This window comes from Muscardinus avellanarius (assembly GCF_963383645.1).
Source record: "Muscardinus avellanarius genome assembly, chromosome: 10".
NCBI classification, from domain to species: Eukaryota; Metazoa; Chordata; class Mammalia; order Rodentia; family Gliridae; genus Muscardinus; species Muscardinus avellanarius.
Window position 1 is genome coordinate 12465640 of NC_137796.1, and position 22973 is coordinate 12488612.

General features: G+C 49.6%; 1 protein-coding gene across 3 annotated transcripts in view; it reads left to right on the forward strand.

The window, feature by feature from the left end:
• Nucleotides 1-22973, forward strand: part of GLG1 (golgi glycoprotein 1) — a gene marked incomplete at both ends in the record, with an annotated part of 128414 nt that overhangs the window by 102028 nt on the left and 3413 nt on the right. For 2 of the 3 annotated variants that reach the window (XM_080703378.1, XM_080703379.1), the window contains 12 exons: nucleotides 1945-2007; nucleotides 3077-3190; nucleotides 5978-6066; nucleotides 9114-9231; nucleotides 10899-10991; nucleotides 14577-14714; nucleotides 15969-16092; nucleotides 17931-18073; nucleotides 18255-18356; nucleotides 19275-19382; nucleotides 21158-21278; nucleotides 21829-21935. In XM_080703378.1, the coding sequence (XP_080559504.1) occupies nucleotides 1945-2007; nucleotides 3077-3190; nucleotides 5978-6066; nucleotides 9114-9231; nucleotides 10899-10991; nucleotides 14577-14714; nucleotides 15969-16092; nucleotides 17931-18073; nucleotides 18255-18356; nucleotides 19275-19382; nucleotides 21158-21278; nucleotides 21829-21935 (1320 nt within the window). Of the gene's footprint in view, nucleotides 1-1944; nucleotides 2008-3076; nucleotides 3191-5977; nucleotides 6067-9113; nucleotides 9232-10898; nucleotides 10992-14576; nucleotides 14715-15968; nucleotides 16093-17930; nucleotides 18074-18254; nucleotides 18357-19274; nucleotides 19394-21117; nucleotides 21279-21828; nucleotides 21936-22973 lie in introns of all 3 variants that reach the window. The other variant, XM_080703377.1, reaches the window with a different exon arrangement.

Consider the following 22973-nt stretch of genomic DNA (forward strand, 5'->3'; position numbering starts at 1 on the left):
TGGACAGCCTCAGCTACTTGGTGAGGCCTTCCACAACTTAGTGAGACCCTGTCTCAAAATAAAGAATAAAAAATAGGGCAGAGAGTTTAGCTTGGAGGTCACATGCCCCAGGGTTCCATCTCCAGACCCGCAAAAAATAAATAAGTAAATAATAAAAAAAAAAAAAGGAATGAGGGTGGAGCTCAGAGATAGAATGCCACTGGGTTCCATTCCCAGTGCCACAAAAAAAAAACATGTTTTTTTTTTGTTTTGTTTTGTTTTGTTTTTTTGTGGTACTGGGGGTGGAACTCAGAGGCTTTCTACCCCTGGGCTATACTCCCAGACCTATTTTATATTTTTTATTTGGAAACAGGGTCTAAGTTGCTGAGAGCCTAGCTGAGGCTGGCTTCGAACCTATGTGATCCTCCTGTCTCAGCCTCCCTAGCGCAGGGATTACAAAAAAACATGATATTTTTAAATGTGATAAGCATAAACATATTATTCAGAAGTACAAAAATTATTACTGTGGTGGGGAAGCAGCTAAAATGTTAAAGTTATCTTGTGGAGGCAAGAACTAGAGAAACAGAGAACTCCTATTCTTTCTGTCATTAAGCCTTTTTTAGTACTATTTGGATTATCAGAATTAGCATTACAAGCCAGGCATGGTAGCACATGAGATTGTAATCCCAGCATACAGGAGGCTGAGACCCGAGGATCAGGAGGATCAGGATCGAGGTTCGTGGTCAGCCTCAGCTACTTAGGCCCTTCGCAACTCAGTAAGACCCTGTTTCAAAAATAAAGAATAAAAAAATAGAGCTGGAGATGTTGCTCAGAGGGAGAATGCCCCTGGGTTCCATCCCCATTACCGTAAATAAACGAACAAACAAACATTAGCATTGCACAAAATTACATTTGTTAGCCAGTCCTCTTTACTTCCAGTTCTCAAAACCCTGCTGTCCCTGACCACCACCACCACCTCCCCCACCCCCATGTTCCCTGTCCCAGTGGGCTGGGGGCCCCCCTGTGATCGCTCCTTTTCATGGGTGGAGTTCCCTCTCCCCCACCCCGTGCTCGCTGTCCCAGTGGGCTGGGAACCCCCTGCAATCACTCATTTTCGTGGGTGGCGTTCCCTCACCCCGTGCTCGCTGTCCCAGTGGGCTGGGACCCCCCTGTGATCACTCCTTTTCATGGGTGGCGTTCCCCCACCCCGTGCTCGCTGTCCCAGTGGGCTGGGACCCCGCTGCGATCGCTCCTTTTCATGGGTGGCGCTTGCTCCCTTGGGAGGTGGTGCTGCCTGGGGTTGCTCTGCTGAAAGGCTTTAGCAGGTGCTCCCAGAGCAGTGGCCTGTCATGGGGCAAAGGCAGTGAGCTGGCTTATGAGCTTATAAACAAAAGACAGATGTTGTGCCTATTTTCATTTCAAACTGCTGAGTGTTTTGGACAAACTCCAAAGGCTTCAATGTTTGTGTCATTGCTGAGTCTTTTATCATCCCACCTTCATCCTGCCGCCTCCTTTGTTCAGGTCAGGGGGAACCTGCTCTAGGCAGCTCGCCTCTTAGAGCATAAGGAGCAGCAGCTCTGTGTATCCTGGGGCTGTCTCGTGCAAATACCAGAATCGTTTCTGAATGTGTGTACTGGGCCGTTTCCCTTCGGTGCTTCTGATACAGAAGGAAAGCTACTCCTTTTCCACGCCTGGCTCTTTCTGAAGCAAAAAAATATTAATCTGTGAGCCAGGCGTGGTGGCGCATGCTTGTCATCCCAGCATTGGGGAGGCTGAGACCGGAGGATCATGGTTCGCAGTCAGCCTCAGCTACTTAGTGAGGCCCTCTGCAACTCAGTGAGACCCTGTTTCAAAATAAAGAATAAAAAATAGGGGAGGGGATGTGGCTCGGATGTCGAATGCCCCTGGGTTCCATCCCCAGACCCGCAAAAGAAAAAAAAAGTTCATATGTTTAATCTTCTACAGGACATTCAAATAGAAGCCTTGCTGATGAGAGCCTGCGAGCCCATTATTCAGAACTTTTGCCACGTAAGTGACGTCTAGAGGAACCAGGGTTAGAAACAAGCAAATTCTTTGGAACGCTGGTCCCCACGGGTGTTTGTTGGACTCGTGTCTGTCTGCAGCATTTGTTCCTCCTGAGTGACAGCCAGGTTTGCCAGGTGAGAGTTGGACATTATGCAGGCGTGGTGGCGCACATCTGTAACCCCAGCCGCTTAGGAGGCTGAGGCAGGAGGAACTCAAGTTCAAGGTAGTGAGACCCTGTCTCAAAATGAAAACAAAAAAAGAGATGAAGAAGGCAGGCAGGCAAACAGTCCAGTGGTAGCGCACCCCTGGGTTCACTTTCCAATATTGTCAAAAAAGGGTTAGAAACATGGATACCAAGAGAGGGACCATCACCCTGAGAAACCTTGTCCCGTTAGCCTTGGTAGGTGGCGAGGCGTGTGGGTAGCTGTGGAAGCTGAGATGCCCTTGATAAGATGCAACAGGGCAGCCCCTAGTCAAGTTGCTTCCTGGGATAGTTACCAGTAATAGTGGCTTCTGCTTCCAGCAATGTTGAATGAGTATTCTTATTTTATTACTTACTCACTTATTAAACTACCTAAGTTGTAGGAGTGAAACATACCCAGGAGCCATTAGGATCTGACTTCCATAGTCAGACATGGTGGTGCCCGCCTGTAATTCCAGTACTTGGAGGCTGAAACAGGAGGATCACATGGTCAAAGCCAGCCTCAGTAAATTAGTGAAGCTCTCTGCAACTTAGTGGGACTCTATTTCCTAATTTAAAAAAAAAAAAAGAGCTGAGGCTGTGGCTTGGAGGTAGAATGAGCCTGGGTTCCATCTCCAGCACCACAGAGGATCGGCATCCAGGAGACTGTTAGGTATTGACATCCCAAAGTCAGCTGCTGCACCAGGTGGAGACAGTGGAATTCTTGCCTTCTGCAGACCAGCTTGCATGGGCTAGGCTTGTGGGAGTAATTCACGATGCATCGTTGTGAGGCCTTCTAGAATAAGGCCTCTGCACTTTTCTTGGACTGGGCTACAAGTTTTATTCATTATCTGTTGCAAATGAAGTGTAAGCATGCACTGTCTTCCCCAGGACGTGGCAGACAACCAGATCGACTCTGGGGACCTGATGGAGTGTCTGATCCAGAACAAACACCAGAAGGATATGAACGAGAAGTGCGCCATCGGGGTCACCCACTTCCAGCTGGTCAGTGGCGCTGGCTGTCCCTTTCCTTAGCCCCCTGGGTGATTTCTGAATCCTTTCCTCTCTCGGACCATCAGAGCAGCTCTGCTGTCCTTTAAAAAGTCTTTTTTTCCAAGAGTATATCCGAATTTAACTGTTTTCAGTAAGTATGTTTTTCTCTGCTATGCCCAGGCATTTTCTTAGGCTCCTCGACACGCACTGATAAGCCATAGTCCTTGTCCCTACCAAGCATTCGGTCCAGGGCAGAGAGACAGGTAGGCAGGCATTTCCTGCCCCGTCCAGCGCAACCAGAGGCGTTTATCCTCTTATTTCAGGAGTAGTGTCACTGGAATCTGTTATTGTTTGTAATTATTCACTGCAGCAGGTCAGGTATGCATCAGTACATTAGACTATACTCGTGTTTTCCTTTTAAGTCAGACAGCCCAGATCTAACATTTGAATAAAAAAGGCCAGACCATCGTCTTTGAGGTATACATGTAGCTAAGAAAGTGTTCTTCAAGGAGGATGAGATCGGGAGCCAAGGTCAATGGCCTCCTTTCAGGGCATGCAGCCCACCTGCCTACATTCTACCAGTTAACGAGCATCCTCTCCTGTGGACTCAGGATGCCAGTAAGGGAAAGGCAAAAAGGCAGTGTACACGACTATATATAACCGAGTGTGTGGAAGCAGCCCTGTAGTCCCAGTACTTAGGAGGATCACAGGTGTACAGCCAGCCTCAACAACTTGGTGAGGCCCTCAGCAACCTAATGAGACCCTGTTTCCAAATAAAAAAGAAGAAGCCGGGCGTGGTGGTGCACACTTGTAATCCCGGCACTTGGGAGGCTAGGACAGGAAGATCACACAGGTTCAAAGCCAGCCTCAGCTACTGGTGAGGCTCTCAGCAACTTAGTGAGACCCTGTTTCCAAATAAAGTGTAAAATAGGTCTGGAGTATAGCCCGAAGAGAGAAAAGCCCCTGGGTTCCACCCCTAGTACCACACCAAAAAAAATAAAATAAAAAAGAATAAAATTTATAATAAAATAAAATAACTTAGAGATAGAATGCCTCTAGGTTCCATCCCCAGTACCACCAAAATAAATACATATATATATACATATGTACATATATATGTATTTACATACCTAATAAAATTGAATATAAAAAGAGCTGGGGGTATAGCTTGGAGCTAGTAGAATGCCCCTGAGTTTAGTCCCCAGTACCAAAGGGGGGGAAAAAAAAAAGACTATCGTCTCAGGTGGTTTAAAGAAGAAAAACTGAGAGGGTTTTAAGAGGTACTAGAAAGCCAGGCACAGTGACATACATCTGAAATCACAGTACTTGGGAGGCTGAGACAGGAGGATCGCGCAGGTTTGAAGCCAGCCTTGCTGGCTTAAGGGACCCTGTTTCCAAAAATAAAAAAAGTATAAAATAGGTCTGGGAGTGTAGCCCAGAGGTAGAAGGGTTTCCAGGAACCCCAGTACCACCAAAAAAGATGATAGATAGATAGATAGATAGATAGATAGATAGATAGATAGATAGATAGATAATAAAGTAGGGCTGGGCTGTAGCTGGGAGGTAGAATGCCTCTGGGTTCAACCTTTAGTAGAGAGAGAGAGAGAGATACTAAAATAGAAACCTGGAGAAAATGCATAGCAGACTGCGCACAGGTCTGGAAGAGCAGTCTCTGCAGAGGGCGCGGCATGTGCCTGGCCGGGCACTGAGGCGCTGCCTGTACAAGGGAGGCACCATGAAGCCCAGGGGCAGCATGCAGGGCCTGAGAACAGGCTTCTGAAGACCGTTACGGTTTGAAATGGTGGGGTTCTTTTTCTTATTCAACTAAGGTTGGTTGAATAGAAAAATTAACGGGCAGCTCAGTGCAGCTTTAACAAATCTTTATTACAAAATTAGGAAATAGAGCAGTAAGAAATAGAGAAAGAAAAAGCAGCATGCTGGCCCGCATGCTGGGGAGCCCGAAAGTGAACTCCGGCCCCTTTTGGGGACCCCAACCTTTGAACAGATTTTGTATGGGCATCTTTCTCATCAGCGTTACCAGGGCAATGGGCTAGTTACTTATTCCTTAGCCAGGTGGTGCCTCTCTGTCTCCGGACAGTGCACGTACTAAGCGCAAGGGTCAAGAACCTACCTGGCCCTCGGCTCTATTGTACTGCGCAGTATTAGTTGCTCATCAACTAGGGTGCTTTGAAGCCGCACACAAAGTTTACCTTTCCTATGCCCAGGCCGAATCCCAGAGGAGAGGAGGTAAACAGAGACACCGGTTACCTCTATTGTAATTTTTTTTTTTCCAGGTCTGGGGATGGAAGCCAGGGACATATGATCTCCGAGCTACACCCCCTGCCCTATTTTTTATCCTTTGAGACAGGGTCTCACTAAGTTGCAGAGGGCCTCACTAAGTAGCTGAGGCTGTCCGCGAACCGCGATCCTCCAGTCTCAGCCTCCCAAATGTTGGGATTACAAGCATGCATCACCACGCTCGGCCTCTATTGTAATTATAGGGCTAATGGCTTCAGTTGACTCTAAAGCCTTTACTGTAGGTTAGAATGAAGGGCAAAGACAGAGAGGAACTCTGCATTGTAACCGCTGCAGCCCCCTCCCTGCCTGAGCGCCTGCACAGCACCTAGGCTCTGACTATATTTTACACCTTGGAAATTATCAAAGCAATGTTCCAGTACCAGCACCTTAACACGCTTTGATGCCTCTTCCCAGTACTGGCACCTGGACGACCACGTGCCTCACCACTGCTGGCTGCAGCTCGCCACGGAGCTTCTCATTTTCTTTCTCTTCATCTTTCAGGTGCAGATGAAGGATTTTCGGTTCTCTTACAAGTTCAAAATGGCCTGCAAGGAGGACGTGTTGAAACTTTGCCCCAATATAAAAAAGAAGTGCGTACCTTTTCGTTGATCCCTTCTGCTCCCCCGAGTCCCTCGCTGCTGAGTGGTCAGGCCGGTCAGCTGGCCCTGCTCCTGGTGGGGTGCCTCACCTCTCCCCTAGCGCCTTCAGACCAGGAAGTGTATGCAAGGGTCATCTTCAGCCGCTCGGAGCCACGCCTGGCGGCAGGAGTTCCCTCGTAGAGCGCCCAGGGGCTACGGGAATATTCTTAATTTTCCAGGTTCAGGCTAACGGATGAAACAGATTAGACTGTGTACATGGGGAAGGAAACCAGCTTTTTCCAGCATTGTCTCATTCTGTCACCTCCGCAGAAAGTAGCTGCAGCTTTTACTGTGTCTGGTATCCAGAAGAAAAAGAATCTTGATTTACTTCAGAACTAGATCTTAAGGAGGAGACTGATAAGTTTTGACAGGATTCCAAATCCTTCCATATTGCCCCATGAAAGGGCACATTTCTATAGACCTCGTACAAACCAGGTTTCCATTTGTACAGGTTTCTGTACTTTTGGGAAACGAGTTCCACGGAATGTCAGAGGCCAGCCCCAGAGTCAAGAGCAGCATTCCGCAGTGGTCACATGTGTTTATAAACAAGTGTTGAACTGTCCTTGTACACAAGTCCGCTGTCTGGCCTCCCCTCCAGTCAGGAACGCTGCCAGCACAGGGTTGCTGCCTGGTTGCTGTGACATCTGGCCCCCTTACCCCTAGGAGGAGTGGGGCGTATGGTCCAGGACCCTCAGCAGATGCCTAAAACCACCATAGTACCAAACCCTGTATATGTTATATATGTTATGTGTTTTCTTTTTCTCCCTTCCTTTTTTTAAGTATGGGGGATTGAACCCAAGGACATTCTATCTTCGAGCTATTCCTCCAGCCCTATTTTTTATTCTGTGTTTTGAAACAGGGTAGCACCATATTGCAGAGGTCCTCACTAAATAGCTGAGGCTGTCCACGAACCTGCCATCCTCCTGTCTCGTGTGCCACCATACCCAGCCCATGGTTTCTTTAAAAAAAAAAAAAATAGTGATTTTAGCCGGGCGTGGTGGCGCATGCTTGTAATCCCCATGCTTGGAAGGCATAGACAGGAGGATCGCGCAGGTCCGAAGCCAGCCTTTGCTGGCTTAAGAGACCCTGTTTCCAAATAAAATATTAAAAAAAAAATAGGTCTGGGAATGTAGGCCAGAGGTAGAAAGGTTCTATCCCCAGTACCACCAAAAAAAAAAAAAAAAAAAAGTAATTTTATGGTGGTACTGGGGGAGGAACCCAGAGGCTTTCTACCTCCGGGCTATACTCCCAGACTTTTTTTTTTTTTTTGGGGGGGGGACAGGGTCTCACTAAGTTGCTGAGAGCCTCACTAAGTAGCTGAGGCTGGCTTCGAACCTGTGCGATCCTCCTGTCTCAGCCTCCCAAGCACAGGGATTACAAGCGTGCGCCACCATGCCCGGCAAAAAAAATAGTAATTTTAGCCTGGCGTGGTGGTGCTTGCTTGTAATTCCAGTACTTGGGAGGCTGAGACAGGAGGATCATGGTTTGAGGACAGCCTCAACTACTTAGTGAGGCTCTTTGCAACTCAGTGAGACCCTGTTTAAAAATAAAGAATAAAAGATAGGGCTAGAGGTGTAGCTTGGAGGTAGAATGCCCCTGGGTTCCATCCCCAGTACCACAAACAAAAAATATTTTTTAATATACTTTCATTGGTGCGAGGAACTCCTACATTACAGTGATACTCAAAGTGTTTTAAACAAGCTGGGTGTGGTGGCATATACCTGTTGTCCTTTCACTTGGAAGACTAGACAGGAGGATCACAGATTCGAGACCAGCCTCAGCAAAATAGTGAAATTCTCAGCAACCTAGCAAGACCCTAATTTAAAACAAAAATAAAGCTGGGTGTGGTGGCATATACCTATAACCCGGTACTTGGGAGGCTGAGACAGGATTGCAGGTTCAGATAGCCTTAGCAACTTAAGCCCTTAGCAATTTGGAGAGACACTGTTTCAAGATAAAATAAAATAAGCTGGGCATGGTGGCATATGCTTGTAATCCCAGTACTTGGGAGGCTAAGACAAGAGAGGATCACAGGTTCAAGACCAGCCTCAGCAATTTATCGAGACCTTGTTTCAAAATAACATAGTACTGGGGCATAGCTCAGAGGTAGAATGCCCTTGAGTTCAGTCCCCAGTGCCATAAAAAATAAAATAGGGCTGGGGCATAGTTCAGAGGCAGAATGCCCTTGGGTTCAATCCCCAGTACTATAAAAAATAAAATAAATATAGGGCTGGGGCATAGTTCAGAGGCAGAATGCCCTTGGGTTCAATCCCCAGTACCATAAAAAATAAAATAAATATAGGGCTGGAGACATACTTCAGAGGTAGAATGCCCCTGGGTTCAATCCCCAGGTCTGAAAAAAAAAAAAGTAAGTAAAATGCCAGGCGTGGTGGCGCACGCTTGTAATCCCCGCACTTGGGAGGCAGAGACAGGAGGATCGCGCAGGTTCGAAGCCAGCCGCGTGCGCTGGCTTAGGAGACCCTGTTTCCAAATAAAAAAAAAAAATGTAAAAATAGGTCTGGGAGTGTAGCCCGGAGATAGACGGGCTTCCAGGAACCCCAGTACCACAAAAAAAAGAGTAAGTAAAATAAAATAAAACAATTAAGACACATTACAATAAAATTTATATGAGTATGATCCCTCAGTCTCCTCGTATCTTCTAGTACAGTGGATTTTAGCAGTATCAGCCTGTGGTTTTTTCCTTAGTCCAAAACTTCCAGCTCATCATTTAAAGGAAGCACCTCACTTTCAAAGCTCTGGCATATCCACATTGAGTGTCATCACTCTTGTGCTTTGGGGCCATTGTTAAGTAAAATGAGGAGCTCTGCTGTAGAGTCAGATTGCTGCTCTTAGCACTAGGAACAGCAGATTTATAGGAGAAACATTCAGAAGCGGGACAGAGACGCCGGGTTCTGGGTGAGCGGCGGGGCCCGGCCCAACTCTCGGGCCCTCTGCCTCGCGCAGCTCCAGCCAGTCTCACGTCTCTCCTCCCTTGGCAGGGTGGACGTGGTGATCTGCCTGAGCACCACCGTGCGCAACGACACTCTGCAGGAAGCCAAGGAGCACAGAGTGTCCCTGAAGTGCCGCAAGCAGCTCCGCGTGGAGGAGCTGGAGATGGTAATTAGTGCCTCCCTGAAGCCTCGGGGCCTAGGCGCGCGGGGCCAGGCCGCGGGGGAAGATTTTAGCCATTGTGAAGGTTGAGACTTGGGGCTGGGTGTAGTAACACACACTTGTAATCCCAGTATGTGGGCGGCTTAGACAGGAGGCTCTGCAACTTAGGGAGGCTCTCAGCAACCTGGTAAGACCCTGTCTCCAAATAAGAAATACGAACAGAGCAGGTGTGGTGGCGCATGCTTGTAATCCCAGTACTTGGGAGGCTGAGAGAGGAGGATTTTAGGCTCAAGGCCAGCCTCAGCTACTTAGCAAGGCCCTATTTCAAAATAAAGAATAAAAAATAGTGCTGGGAGTATAGCTTGGAAGTAGAATTCTCTGGGTTCGATCCACAAGGAAAAAAAAAAAAAGAAATAGCAACAGACCAGGGGTGTGGCTTAGAAGTGGAACGCCTCTGGGTCCAGCCCCAGTACCAAGGAGAGGGAGAGACTGACTTGGAGTCGTGTGCTGACCGCTAGCATCAGCTTCGTCCTAAGGCTGGCTCCCCTCATGTCTCCCTGGGACAGCTGGACTACCTGTTCCATTGTCCCTTAGAGAACTGTCTTAACTCCAGTCTCTCAAGTGATTCACTTACAGTCAGTAAGCACGCGTCTCCATCTTCACACAATTGTGATTTTTTTTTTTTTTTTTGCTGGTACTGGGGTTCCTGGAAGCCCTTCTACCTCCGGGCTACACTCCCAGACCTATTTTTACATTTTTCTATTTGGAAACAGGGTCTCCTAAGCCAGCGCACGCGCCTGGCTTCAAACCTGCACAATCCTCCTGTCTCTGCCTCCCAAGCGCGGGGATTACAAGCGTGTGCCACCACGCCCGGCCACACAATTGTGATTTTACTGCCATGATGTAGACAGGCTTCTGTCTAGCTCCCCCTTGGGCTACGTGCATCCCGAGGCATGGCCTCTTAAAGGTTATTAAGCACTTCAGCACTCTTGCTGTTCAGTGTCTAAAAGATGAGACATTCAATATCTTAGCAAGAAAAGGGGGAAAAGGAAAGGAACCCCCAGCATGAAATACAGCTCCTTCCCCTGGGCTTCATTACGTCAGCCCGGGACCTGTGCCCGCTCCCTGACCAGCAGTACTCCCCCGTGATGCCTGCCGTGCGCAGCTGAGTTCACTACCCTCGGGGTGAAGTGGACCTGGGGGAGTCCTCTGCCTTGTGCAGGAGGAGATGTCTCGCTTCACTTTGGGATCAAGCCCAAGCCCTGGTAAAGTAGCTGAAGGGATTTTAGTGCATCTTGTGTTGTGGTGAATCCCACTATTCACCTCTAATCTAAGCAGAAACTAGTAATGGAGACCAGACGCCGCTGTCCTACAGCGACTGCCAGAGCGCGGCGCTGATTCAGGGATAAGCCTAAGTGGAGCTGCCTTAGCGCCCTGCCTAATAGACTTGTACAGCATTTCGGGGTAGACACGGCATTTCATTTCACAGACGGTTCAAGGCCACACAGCTGGTTGGTGGTGGGACTGGAAGTAAGTGTGTGCTGTCTGGCCATACTGCTGCTGCTTGTAGACGCTGGTCACTAGACGAGACCCAGCAGCAGGTGGCTGTGTAGAACATTTGGCATCCCCAGCCCTCAGTACGCTCACGGCTCCATGCTGTCCCTCTCGTGCAGACAGAGGACATCCGCCTGGAGCCAGACCTGTACGAAGCCTGCAGGAGTGACATCAAGAACTACTGCTCCGCCGTGCAGTACGGCAACGCTCAGGTACAGCGCTTCTCCGCGCAGGAGGCACAGGGGTAATGCGTGATGCCTGACGCCCGCTGGCAGGATGGAGCCCGCGCGTCCTGTTGAGCCTGCTCACCCTCCTTACACCAGGCCGCTTTACCCAGACACCCCTGGCTGGGCTTCCTTTCTCTCCTATTCTCTTTCCTGTCACCTCGGCTGCTGTTGAACTCCTGGTGATGCTTCAAACGCCGCCTCCTCTCCGCAGCTTTCCCGGTACTGTCTAGAACTCCCTCCTGTGTTCCCATTGCACTGCCGGGCATGGTCACACACGCCTTTAATCCCAGCACATAGGAGATCGAGACTGGAAGTTTGCAGGTTCCAGGCCAGGCTCTGCAGCTTAGACTTACAGCCCCTTAGCAAGGCCTTGTTTCAAAATATAAACAAAAAGGGCCGGGGGTGGTGGTGCACACCTGTAACTCCGGTACTTGGGAGGCTGGGACAGGAGAACTGCAGGTTCAGCAACAACCTCAGCAAGTAATGACATTAACTTAGTGAGACCCTGTTTTCAAAATAAAAATTAACAAAATAATAGGGCTGGGGGTGTCGCTCGGAAATAGAATGCCCCTATGTTCAGTCCCTGACACCAAAATAAAGTTCTCAGCACTGGGCGTGGGGGCGCAGACCTGTAGTCTCAGTACTTGGGCGGCTGAAACGGGAGAATCCTAGATTCAAGGGCAGCCTCAGCAATTTAGAGAGAGCGGCAACAACTTAGCAAGACCCTGTCTCAGGTTTTTTTTGTTTGTTTGTTTTGTTTTGTTTTGTTTTGTTTTTGGTGGTACCGGGGATGAAACCCAGAGGCCTCCTACCTCCGGGCTACACTCCCAGACCTGTTTTATATTTTTTATTTGGAAACAGGGTCTCTTAAACCAGTGGAGGCTGGCTTCGAACCTGCGCGATCCTCCTGTCCGCCTCCCAAGCGCGGGGATTACAAGCGTGCACCACTACGCCCGGCTTCCTGTTTCAAAATTTTAAAATGCTGGGATGTATCTTGGAGATAGAATGCCCTTGGGTGCAACCCAGTACCAAAAAGAAATGTTCTCAGCTGGTTAAGGGCACTGCCGTGGTGCTTTAGTCTCTGAGATAAGTCCTCCATTGCCCATACAAAGTAGGAGTCAATCTGATTTTCATTTCTTTGTAGTTTAACTCTTTTTTTTTCCTAACAGTATCAAGGATTGAAACCTTATTTTAAAATACTGATACAGAATCTAACTAAATTGCTCAGGCTGGCTTTGAACGTTGAATCCTCCTGCCTCAGCCTTATGTTTATATTTAATGATCTATAGTTTCAGTGTGATGTAATCAAGTACAATGTTTTGTTTTCTTTTTTTTTTTTTCTTTTTTTTCCCCTCCAACCCACACCCTTGCCCCATTTTCCATTCCCTACTTTGAAATAGGGTCTCACTAAGTTGGGGAGGGCCCAACCCGATCCTTGGGTCTCAGCCTCCCGATGCTGGGACCACAAGCGTGCGCCACCGCGCCCGGCTCAATGTTTTGTTTTCTGTATCTTGATTGGCTCTTTTGGTTTCAGAATGTATGTCTTTCTTTAGTTCTGGAAATTCTCAGTTATTGTTCATTCGTTCTTTCTTCCTTTCTTTCTTTTCTTTTCTTTTTTTTTCAGTAGTGGGAATGGAACCCCAGGGACATTTTACCTCTGAGCTACACCCTCAGCCCCATTTATTATTCTTTATTTTGAAACAGGGTCTCACTGAGTTACAGAGGGTGGCTAAGTAGCTGAGGCTGGCTGTGAACTGCGATCCTCCGGTCTCAGCCTCCCGAAGGCTGGGATGACAAGCGTGCCCACCACGCCCGGCCGACCGGCCATAGTTCTAATGCTGCTTTCCTTCCACTTTCTTCTGTAATTTCCGTAGACAGCTGTAGCATCTGATTCTGTCCTCAGGGCCTCCCAGCTTTTCTTTCTCAGTTTCTAGTCTTCGTTACTCTGTGCACCACATTTAAGGTAATTGCTCTTTTCTATCACCCAACTTACTCACTCTTCAGTCCTGCCCATTCTGCTCTCTAAGAAACTACCAATTGAGGGTTTGGGTTTTGTGTTGTTTTGTTTTCAGTACCACGGGCATTCTACCCCTGAGCTACACCCCCAGCCCTTTTTTTTTTTTTTTTTTTCTTCAGCACTGAGGATTGAACCCAGGGGCATTCTACCTCTGAGCCATATCCCCAGACCTATTTTTATTCTTTTATTTTTTGAAACAGGGTCTCACTAAGTTGTGGAGGGCCTCACTAAGTAGCTGAGGCTGTCCACAAACCGCGATCCTCCTATCTCAGCCTCTCGAATGCTGGGATTACAAGTGTGCACCACCACGCCCGGCTTTACAGAATATTCTTCTTTTTGTTTTGTTTTGTTTTGTTTTTTGTGGGTCTGGGGATGGAGCACAGGGACGCTTGACCTCCGAGCTACACCTCCTGCCTTGTGTTTTACTCTTTATTTTGAAGCGGTCTCACTGAGTAGCTGAGGCCGGCCGTGACCCTCCGATCCTCTTCTCAGCCTCCCAAGTGCTGGGCTCGCGAGCGTGGCCCTCGCCTGGCGCTCACGCCTTAGGATCCGCTCCTGCGCTCTGTGCTCCCTGCGCTCTGTGCTCCCCGTCACAGTCGGGGTTTGCCCTGAGTGGCTGCGTCGGAGGCCTGAGGAGTGGGTCTGCTTCTTACCCAGCATCTCACGCCCGTCCTCACTGCTGCACGCGGAGCTTATGTCTAATTCCTCCTCAGGGTTGTTGCTCTAGGCGCACGCAGAGAGCTGAAGTGTGCCCCAAGAGCAACCTTGATGAGAAAGGCTCTCGAAGGCAGAAAACCCCACAGAGAGTGCACGGGAAGCTGGGCGTGGTGGAGCACATGCTTGCAGCCCCAGTACTTGGTAGGCTGAGACGGAAGAATTGCAGGCTCGAGGACAGCCTCAGCACGTAGTGAGGCTCGCCAACCGTTTGTTTTTTTTTTTTTCTTTTTTTGTGGTAATTAGGATGGAACCCAAGGGCATTCTACCTCTGAGCTACACCCCCAGCCCTATGTTTTATTCTTTATTTTGAAACAAGGTCTCACTGAGTTGCAGAAGGCCTCACTAAGTAGCTAAAAAAAAAAATCCTGAATGGGTTCCTGATAGCCTGAATTTTATTCCATTGGTTTGCAGTTGTTTCTAAGGTTGTTAGTCTCTTAGTCTCATTCTCCTTTGTTAGGAAGTCTTGATTCCTAAGAATTACAAATGAAAAGCACCTGAGCTGAGTGTGGTGGTGCATGCTCGTAATCCCAGTACTTGGGAGGCTGAGACGGGAGGATCACAGGTTCGAGGACAGACAGCCTCCAGCAAGTATTGAGACTCTCATCAACCTAGTGAGACCATTTCAAAATAAAAATAAAATAGGGCTGAGGGTATGGCTCAGTGGTGTAATGCCCCTGGGTTCAAACCCAGTACCAAAAAAAAAAAGAAAGAAAAAGAAATGAAAGGTACCTGGGTAGAAGAGTGGGAGCACGCACTGAGAACCAAAGGCTTAGTCAGACTAGGTGGACTCTCCTCTCGGCTTCATCCCCGACTTCACCCTAACTCTCATGTCACAGATTATTGAATGTCTGAAGGAAAACAAGAAGCAGCTGAGTACCCGTTGCCACCAGAAGGTGTTTAAGCTGCAGGAGACGGAGATGATGGACCCGGAGCTGGACTACACGCTCATGCGCGTCTGCAAGCAGATGATCAAGGTAAGAGCCAGGTACAGCTCAAGGGGAGAGCCGGCAGCCCCTCCCGTCGCAGCCTGGTGGACGTCGCCAGGCGGCGGTGCTCCCCCGGTGCCCGGAGAGCAGCAGAGCAGCTTCCACTGCGGCTGGCAGCGTCGGCTCCCGGGCCCCACCCCAGATCTGTGAGTCAGAAACTTGGGGACGAGCTGGCACACTGTCCACGGCCCTCGGGTAATGCTGACGACGCTTAGGTTTGAGGCCATTGTGCTAAAACTTAGACCCTGTTTCAAACTAACAAATAATATAGGGTTGGGGATGTAGCTCAAAGGTAGAACACCCTAGGTTTCATCCCTGAGTACCACAAAGAAATAATTTTTAAAAAGGGGTGTCATGCCAGGCGTGGTGGGCACGCTTGTAATCCCCACGCTTGGGAGGCGGAGACAGGAGGATCGCGCAGGTTCGAAGTCAGCCGTGCTGGGAGTGTAGTCCGGAGGTAGAAGGGCTTCCAGGAACCCCAGTACCACCAAAAAAAATAAATAAATAAATCAAAATAAAGAATCAAAAACAGGGCAGAGGGTGTGTCTCGGAGGTAGAGTGCCCCTGGGTTCAAACCCCAGTACTGGGGTGGGTGGGGGGATGTCAGTAGATGACAGTCATGCGTGCTTTAGAGAACTAGAAGTCAAGAACTGGGAAGGGAGGCTCGATGTTAAAGAGCTCTGACCAGAGTTTATAGACACTGTGACCCTTAAGACCCACCGATTAGCAAACAGCGAGAGAGTTGATTACTAATCCCAAGCTGACCTCCAGCTTAAATAATACTGTGCATGAAGGGGCCATCCCTGCAGTGTTGGCAGGACTGTGGCCCCTGCTGCGGGATGAACAAGCGTGCCCTTGCCCCCACGCCTGTTTCCATCAGTCGGTCGGTATCTCCTAGGTTTTTCTACTGGGCTTGGATCGCGATGGCTTGTGGTCTGCATAAGCACCTGGCACGTATTATATTTTTGCTCAAACCATAAGCTCATGAGATCTCGTGTAACTTAACAGCCTTTCCAGTAGGAACCCATCACATGTGAAATGGAAACTAGAGCGCTAGGAAAGGGAAATGGGACAAACAGTGGAGAGTCAGCAAGGGAAGGGAGCGGCCGAGCAGGCCCTTGTAGCGAGGGCGGCCTTCACCCCGCCCCGTCGCTGAGTTCCCTGAAAGATGTAGCAAGGACCACAGGTAGACTGATTGCCAGATTTGGATGGCTGTTTTCATAAAACTTTGTTTCTCTGCAGAGGTTCTGTCCAGAAGCAGATTCTAAAACCATGTTGCAGTGCTTGAAGCAAAATAAAAACAGCGAACTGATGGATCCCAAGTGCAAACAGATGATCACCAAGCGCCAGATCACCCAGAGCACAGGTACTGCAGGGCCGGGAGCCACTGGCCGGGGTCCCTGCGCTGTGCAGTGGCATAATCAGACTGAGTGCGCGTGCTGTGTGCCCTGGGTGAGGGCGAGCCCCGCGTGGCTGTGGGCCTTCCTCTTCCTTGGGAGGCGATCCGGGAAGCGTGGTGCGAAAGGGGCGACAGGAGGCTGCGGATCTGGAGAACACACGGCAGGATAGGGCTAGAGTTCCCTGGGAAGAAGAAGACTTTAACCAAGCTTCTTGAGTGAGGCAGGACATGATGGTTAGTGTCTGTCTTTCTTTCTTTCTTTCTTTTCTTTTCTTTTTCTTTTTTTTTTTTTTTTTTTTTGCGGATCTGTAGATGGTACCCAGGGGCATTTGCCCTCCGAGCTACACCCCCTACCCTGTTTTTTATTCTTTATTTTTGAAACAGGGTCTCACTAAGTTGCGGAGGGCCTAAGTAGCTGAGGCTGCCCGCGAACCGTGATCCTCCGATCTCAGCCTCCCAAATGCTGGGATTACAAGCGTGCGCCACCACGCCCAGCTGGTTAATGTCTTTCAGTAGAGAAACTTTCTTAGCTCTGGGTTGCAAGACCTTGTAGCTTACTCGGCAAGGTGTGTTGGGTATTTCTTTCTTGGCACTTTCAAAAATACCTATTACCGGTGAGGCTGCTGATGTCTGTGCTTGTTTTTTGAATATTGAATCACAAAACTGCAGAACTGCTAAAGAATGAAAGGATACCTGGGGACCTATAAAAGCTGTGTGTGTGTGTGTGTGTGTGTGTGTGTGTGTGTGTGTGTGTGTTTTACTGTAGATTGAACCTAGGGGCATTCTACCTCTGAGCCACATCTTCGGTCCTATCTTATTTTTTATTTTGAAACAGAATCTAAATTGTGAAGGGCCTCGCTAAGTTCCTAAGGCTGTCCTGGAACATGCGATCCTCCCGTCTCAGCCTCCCAGGTAATGGGGTTACTGACTCGCCACCATGCCCGACTGCAGAAGCGCTCTTGAACTTGCATTGCTGATTAACAGCAGAGGAGCTGGGCATGGTGGCACACACCTGTTACCCCAGTACAGGATCACAGGTTCAAGGACTGCCTCAGCAATGTAGTGAGACTCAGCAAACCTAGCAAGACCGTGTTTCAGAGCAAAAAGTAAAAAGGGCTGGGAGTGTAGCATGGAGGTAGACTGCCCCTGGGTTCAGTTCCCAGTACCAAAAAACAAAAGTGGAGCGGCCGGGCGTGGTGGCGCACGCTTTTAATCCCTGTGCTTGGGATACAGAGACAGGAGGATCGCGCAGGTTCGAAGCCAGCCGCGCTGGCTTAAGATACCCTGTTTCCAAATAAAATATAAAATATAGGTCTGGGAGTGTAGCCCAGAGGTAGAAGGCCCCTGGGTTCCATCCGCAGTACCACCAAAAAAAAAAAAAAGTGGAGTGAGAGTTCAGTAGATGCGTGAACAAATTGGTGTGTGTGTTAGTCGTGGTCACTTATACGCATCAACATATAGTCATTGTCTTTGCCCCTTTTGGAGGGTGGATTTCTAACCCTTTATGAAAATTTCCAGATGGAATGTTTTGGTTTTGGGTTTTTGTTTGTTTGTTTTTGTGGGGTTTGTTTGTTTTTGTTTTTGCAGGTCTGGGGATGGAACCCGGGGGCATTCGCCCTCCAAGCTAAACCCCCTATTTTTTATTCTTTATTTTGAAACAGGGTCTCACTGAGTTGCAGAGCCTCACTAAGTCGCTGAGGCTGCCCGTGAACCGCAATCCTCTGGTCTCAGCCTCCCGAATGCTGCACCGCCACACCCAGCTCAGATGGAATATTTTATTGTGTCCTTACTGCCCTTGGCTCTAGATTACCGCCTAAACCCCGTGCTGAGGAAAGCCTGTAAAGCCGACATCCCTAAGTTCTGTCACGGCATCCTGACCAAGGCCAAGGATGATTCGGAGCTGGAGGGCCAGGTCATCTCCTGCCTCAAGCTGAGATACGCTGACCAGGTAGGCGGGGGCTCCACGGAGGTGTTCATGGGGCCGCCTCTGTCCCGGGACTTTTCCTGCGCAAGTCCCAGCTCAGTCCTATCTTCCCAAGACCTTTGTCTCAGCTTCCCCAGGCTGGGTGCTTAGGGGCCCGATAAAAGCTGGCATTTTCAGCTGGGCCGATGTGTTCTCTGTCACACAGCGCCTGTCTTCAGACTGTGAAGACCAGATCCGCGTCATCATCCAGGAGTCAGCGCTGGATTACCGCCTCGACCCCCAGCTACAGCTGCACTGCTCGGAAGAGGTGGGGGCCGTCGAGCCCTGCGCGGGCACAGCCGGTCAGAGAGCCGCCGACGGGGAGACTCCTTCCTGGCCCTCTCTAGCCTGAACTCAGGGTTACTGCAGGCCCATTTCTAAGGCTCTGCACTGGCCAAGTTCCAGGTTGTCTGAACTCGGCCTGACTTAATTTTGTCACTCCACCATGCTGGTTTCACGCTTCTCTGCTAAACCAGGGCCGTTTAATTTGCTTTTCCCTTCTCCTTATTCTGCAAAGGCAACTCAGAGTCCCCTACGACTGCCAGTGAAAGGAAAATGCTCCTCCAGCGTGGCGGCCCACGCTTGGAATCCCAGTACTTGGGAGGCTGAGACGGGAGGATCGCAGGTTCAAAGCCAGCCTCAGCAACGTAGTGAGGCCCTGTTTCAAAATAAAGAAATAAAATAGGGCTGGGGTGTGACTTAGAGGTAGAATGCCTCTGGGCTCGATCCCCATCACTATAAAAAAATAAGAAAGATAATGCTCTCATATCTCGAGAAATTTCCATCCTTGGAAATTCTTTCATTTCCTAGCTAGGAGAGGCCTATGAAGATCCCTGTTGAACATACGTCAGTGTTAGGAAGTAACAGCTAATAAGGTCTCAAAGAAGCTTACTCTAGAAAATGCCTCAAGGAGCCGGGCGGGCGGCCAGTGTCGGGCAGAGATGCTCTGTGGCCAGTGTTACTTTACTGACCTTCAGCTCTCTGTGGATCCCTGCGGATGGAAGGCAGCTGGGGGGGGGGGGGGGCTCGTCAGGAAGCTGTTTGGGGTGAGCCTGGGTGCAGGTGTGGGCAGGTCACGCGGACGTGTGGGCAGGTTTCTGGCGGCGGCAGCACAGTCACAGGTGATGTCCGGGTGGTCGGGCCGGTCCCTCTCTGTGCTCAGTGTCTGCTGGTGTCTCCTGGGCAGATCGCCAGCCTGTGTGCTGAGGAGGCAGCAGCCCAGGAGCAGACGGGCCAAGTGGAAGAGTGCCTCAAGGTGAACCTGCTCAAGATCAAAGGGGAGACGTGTAAGAAGGTAACCAGCCGGTGGGGCACTGGGACCCCGCGATCCAGCACTCGGGAGGCTTGAGACAGGAGAATCACAGGATCAAGGCCAGCCTCAGAAACTCAGGTCCTCCGCAGCCTAGTGAGACCATTTAGGGGCTAGTTCTGAGGTAAAATAGTCTTGGGTTCAATCCCTAGTACCACACACGCACGCACGCACACGCAGCCACTATTGCCATTTTCTTCTTCCAATACTTTTTATTGTTTTGCGTCCAGGTCTCATACGTCGCGTAGCTGGGACTTGGGCGCACACCACTGAGCCCAGCTTTGCTTCCAGTTTTGTTTTGTTTCTTTTCCCGTTAATGCTGTAGCCGACTCCTTAATAATAAATTTGAAAATGTATGCTCTTCCTCCTACCAGACTTTAATCTGATCCTCCTGTAACTTAGATGTCCTTTTACATTTACTCACTATATACGAGTATATTTCATTATATAACTAGACCATCGTTTAAGGGCACTGTGTGCGCAGTGCCCAAACAAAATGTCAATATAGCTAAACCAGCAAGTGTGACGTATTCGTGAAAATCAATGCGGCTGATTTTTTTTTTTTTTTTTTTCATTACTGGGGATGGAACCCTGGAGTTTTCTTCCTCTGATCTATACCCTCAGCCCTATTTTTTATTCTTTATTTTGAATCAGGGTCACACTGAGTTTAAAGGGCCTCACTAAGTAGCTGAGGCTGTCCATGAACCGTGATCCTCCTGTCTCAGCCTCCCAAAGGCTGGGATTACAAAGCGTGCACCACCACGCCGGGCTGCAACCGAAAATTTAGTACTTATTTATTTCAGAAACATCATATAAAAATAAATATACCCGCTGGACATGGCGGCTCAAGCTTGTGATCCCAAATATTTGGGAGGCCAAGTCATGACACTTGCCAGATCAAAGCCTGGGAAACTCAACAAGACCCTATATCAAAATAAAATGAAAAGGAGCCAGGCATGGTGATGTATGCCTGTAATCCCAGTACCTGGAGGCTAAAACACTCCCAGGCCTATCTTATATATCTATTTATATACCATGGCTGAGAGTGTGGCTTGGAGGTAGAATGCCCCTGGGCTGCTCCCCAGTACCAAGGGAAAAAAAGAGAGAGGGAGAGGGAAGGAGAGAGAGAGAGAGAGAGAAAGCAAGCCGCTGGGCGTGGTGGCGCACACTTGTAATCCCCGCGCTTGGGAGGCGGAGACAGGAGGATCGTGCAGGTTCGAAGCCAGCCTCGCTGGTTTAAGAGACCCTGTTTCCAAATAAAAATATAAAATAGGTCTGGGAGTGTAGCCCGGAGGTAGAAGGGTTTCCAGGAACCCCAGTACCACCAAAAAAAAAAAGAATAAAAAATAGGACAGGGGTTGTAGCTCGGAGGTCGAATGGCCCTAGGTTCAATCCCCAGTACCGCAAAAAATAAAATAAAAAGGGCCGTGGGTGTAGTTCAGTGGAGCTCCTGCCCAGTTGCTCGGCCCTAGGTTCAATCCACAGTGCTGCAGGTAGCAGTGACAGTACAATAGGTAATTCCAGAATGGCAGGGAGCCACGGGCTCTGCCAGGCACGTGCAGCCCCCGCTTCTCTCGGCTGGCACTGGTTCCTCAGAGGTTTTAGTGCATTCAGTTGAATGCCAGGAGTCTGCGTTCTCTGCATCACCGCCGCGTCGCCACCCGCCCCAGCAGAGTGGTCCCTGCCTGACGTCAGCCTCTGCTCCCTCCTCAGCCCGTAGACAGGCAAACAAGCCTCTCCCCACCACCTTCCCTCTCCAGGAGGTGCTGAACATGCTGAAGGAGAGCAAGGCAGACATCTTTGTGGACCCGGTTCTTCACACCGCCTGCGCCCTGGACATTAAACACCACTGCGCCGCCATCACCCCGGGCCGCGGGCGCCGTAAGTCCCCAGCCCGCTCTGGCTCTGGCCACGCGCGTGCCAGCTGCTGCTGTTCTGTATGTGGCTGCGGCCCAGCCTCCAAAACCCCCTGGTGCCTGCTCCCGGCCCGAGCGAGGCGTTTGTGATGAGTTTGGAATAATCGTCCGGGTTTGAAGCGACCTGGCCCTGTCTCCATGGATCTGCTGCAGATGGCCAGTTGTGTCATGGAGGGAGGCAGATGAGTCACCGCAGTGACCCTCGTCCCCCGGCTCCCAAACTGCGCTTCATGGGGCGCAGCGGCTGCAGCGGGTGGGTTCTGTGTGGGGCTGGGACCCCGCCGGTGTAAAGACCTAGCCGGGGAAAGTGAGGACTGGAGAGGCTGGCCAGCCGTCATCCCTGGAAGCCACATCCCACCCTCGCCGCGCTGGATCTTGGGCCCAGCTTCCTAGAATGGATTTGACTTTGTTGAGCCCAAAGATCTCAGTTCTCTGGGGGCTGGGTGTCCTTCTCCCCAGCGTTGTGGAAATGTCGCTGTTCTGCCACTTGCAAACTCTTCCCTTCCCTCCCACAGAGATGTCCTGCCTCATGGAGGCCCTGGAGGACAAGCGGGTGCGGCTGCAGCCCGAGTGCAAGAAGCGCCTCAACGACCGGATCGAGATGTGGAGCTATGCCGCCAAGGTAGTGCCGCCTCCTGCCTGCCCTGCCCTGCCTGGGTGGACCCTGGGCCCGTCTGCCTCCAGGCCACACCTCAGTCCTGTTGTATTTTATATTTGGATACAGGGTCTTGCTAAGTTGCTGAGACTGGCTTCAAACCTGTGATCCTCCAGTCTCAGCCGCCCAAGTGCTGGGATTACAGCATGTGGGCTTCCCTCAAGGTTTTTGTTTGTTTTATGTTTTGGGGGGGGGGGTGGAACTCAGTGACTTTCTACGTCTAAGCTGCACCTCCAGCTCAATTTTTTATTCTTTATTTTGAAACAGGGTCTCACTAAGTTGCAGAGGGCCTCACTAAGTAGCTGAGGCTGGTCATGAACATTTGATCCTCCTGTCTCAGCCTCCCAAGTGCTGGGATTACAAACATGTACCACCATGTCCGGCTTCCCTCAGGGTTTTGTTTTTGTTTTTTGTTTTCAGTGGTACTGAGGATGGAACCCGGGGCATTGTACCTCTGAGCTACAACCCCAGCCCTATTTTATTTAAGTCCCCAGTTCTGCAAAAAAAAAAAAAAAAAGTCAAGATGAGAGAAATAAGCCGGGCATGGTAGTGCACGCTTGTAATCCCAGTACTGGAGGAGGATCAGATAGGAGGATCTTGCAGGTTCGAAGCCAGCCTCAGGTACTTAGTGAGACTCTCAGCAACTTAGTGAGACCCTGTTTCCAAATAAAATATAAAATAGTTCTAGGAGTATAGCCCAGAGGTAGAAAAGCCCCTGGGTTCCAATCACAGGACCACAAAAAAAAAAAAAAGATGAGAGAAATAACATACAACATAGTCTCTCTTTTCTCTTTGTCTTTGTGTGTGGCACTAGGGATTGAACCTGGATTATTCTACTTTGGAGCTACACCTTCAGCCCTATTTTATTTTTATTTTGTTTGTTGTTTCTTTGTTTGTTGTTGTTTTTGTGGGTCTGGGGGTGGAACCCAGGGGCATTCAACCTCCAAGCTACACCCCCCTGCCCTATTTTTTATTCTTTATTTTGAAACCGGGTCTCACTGAGTT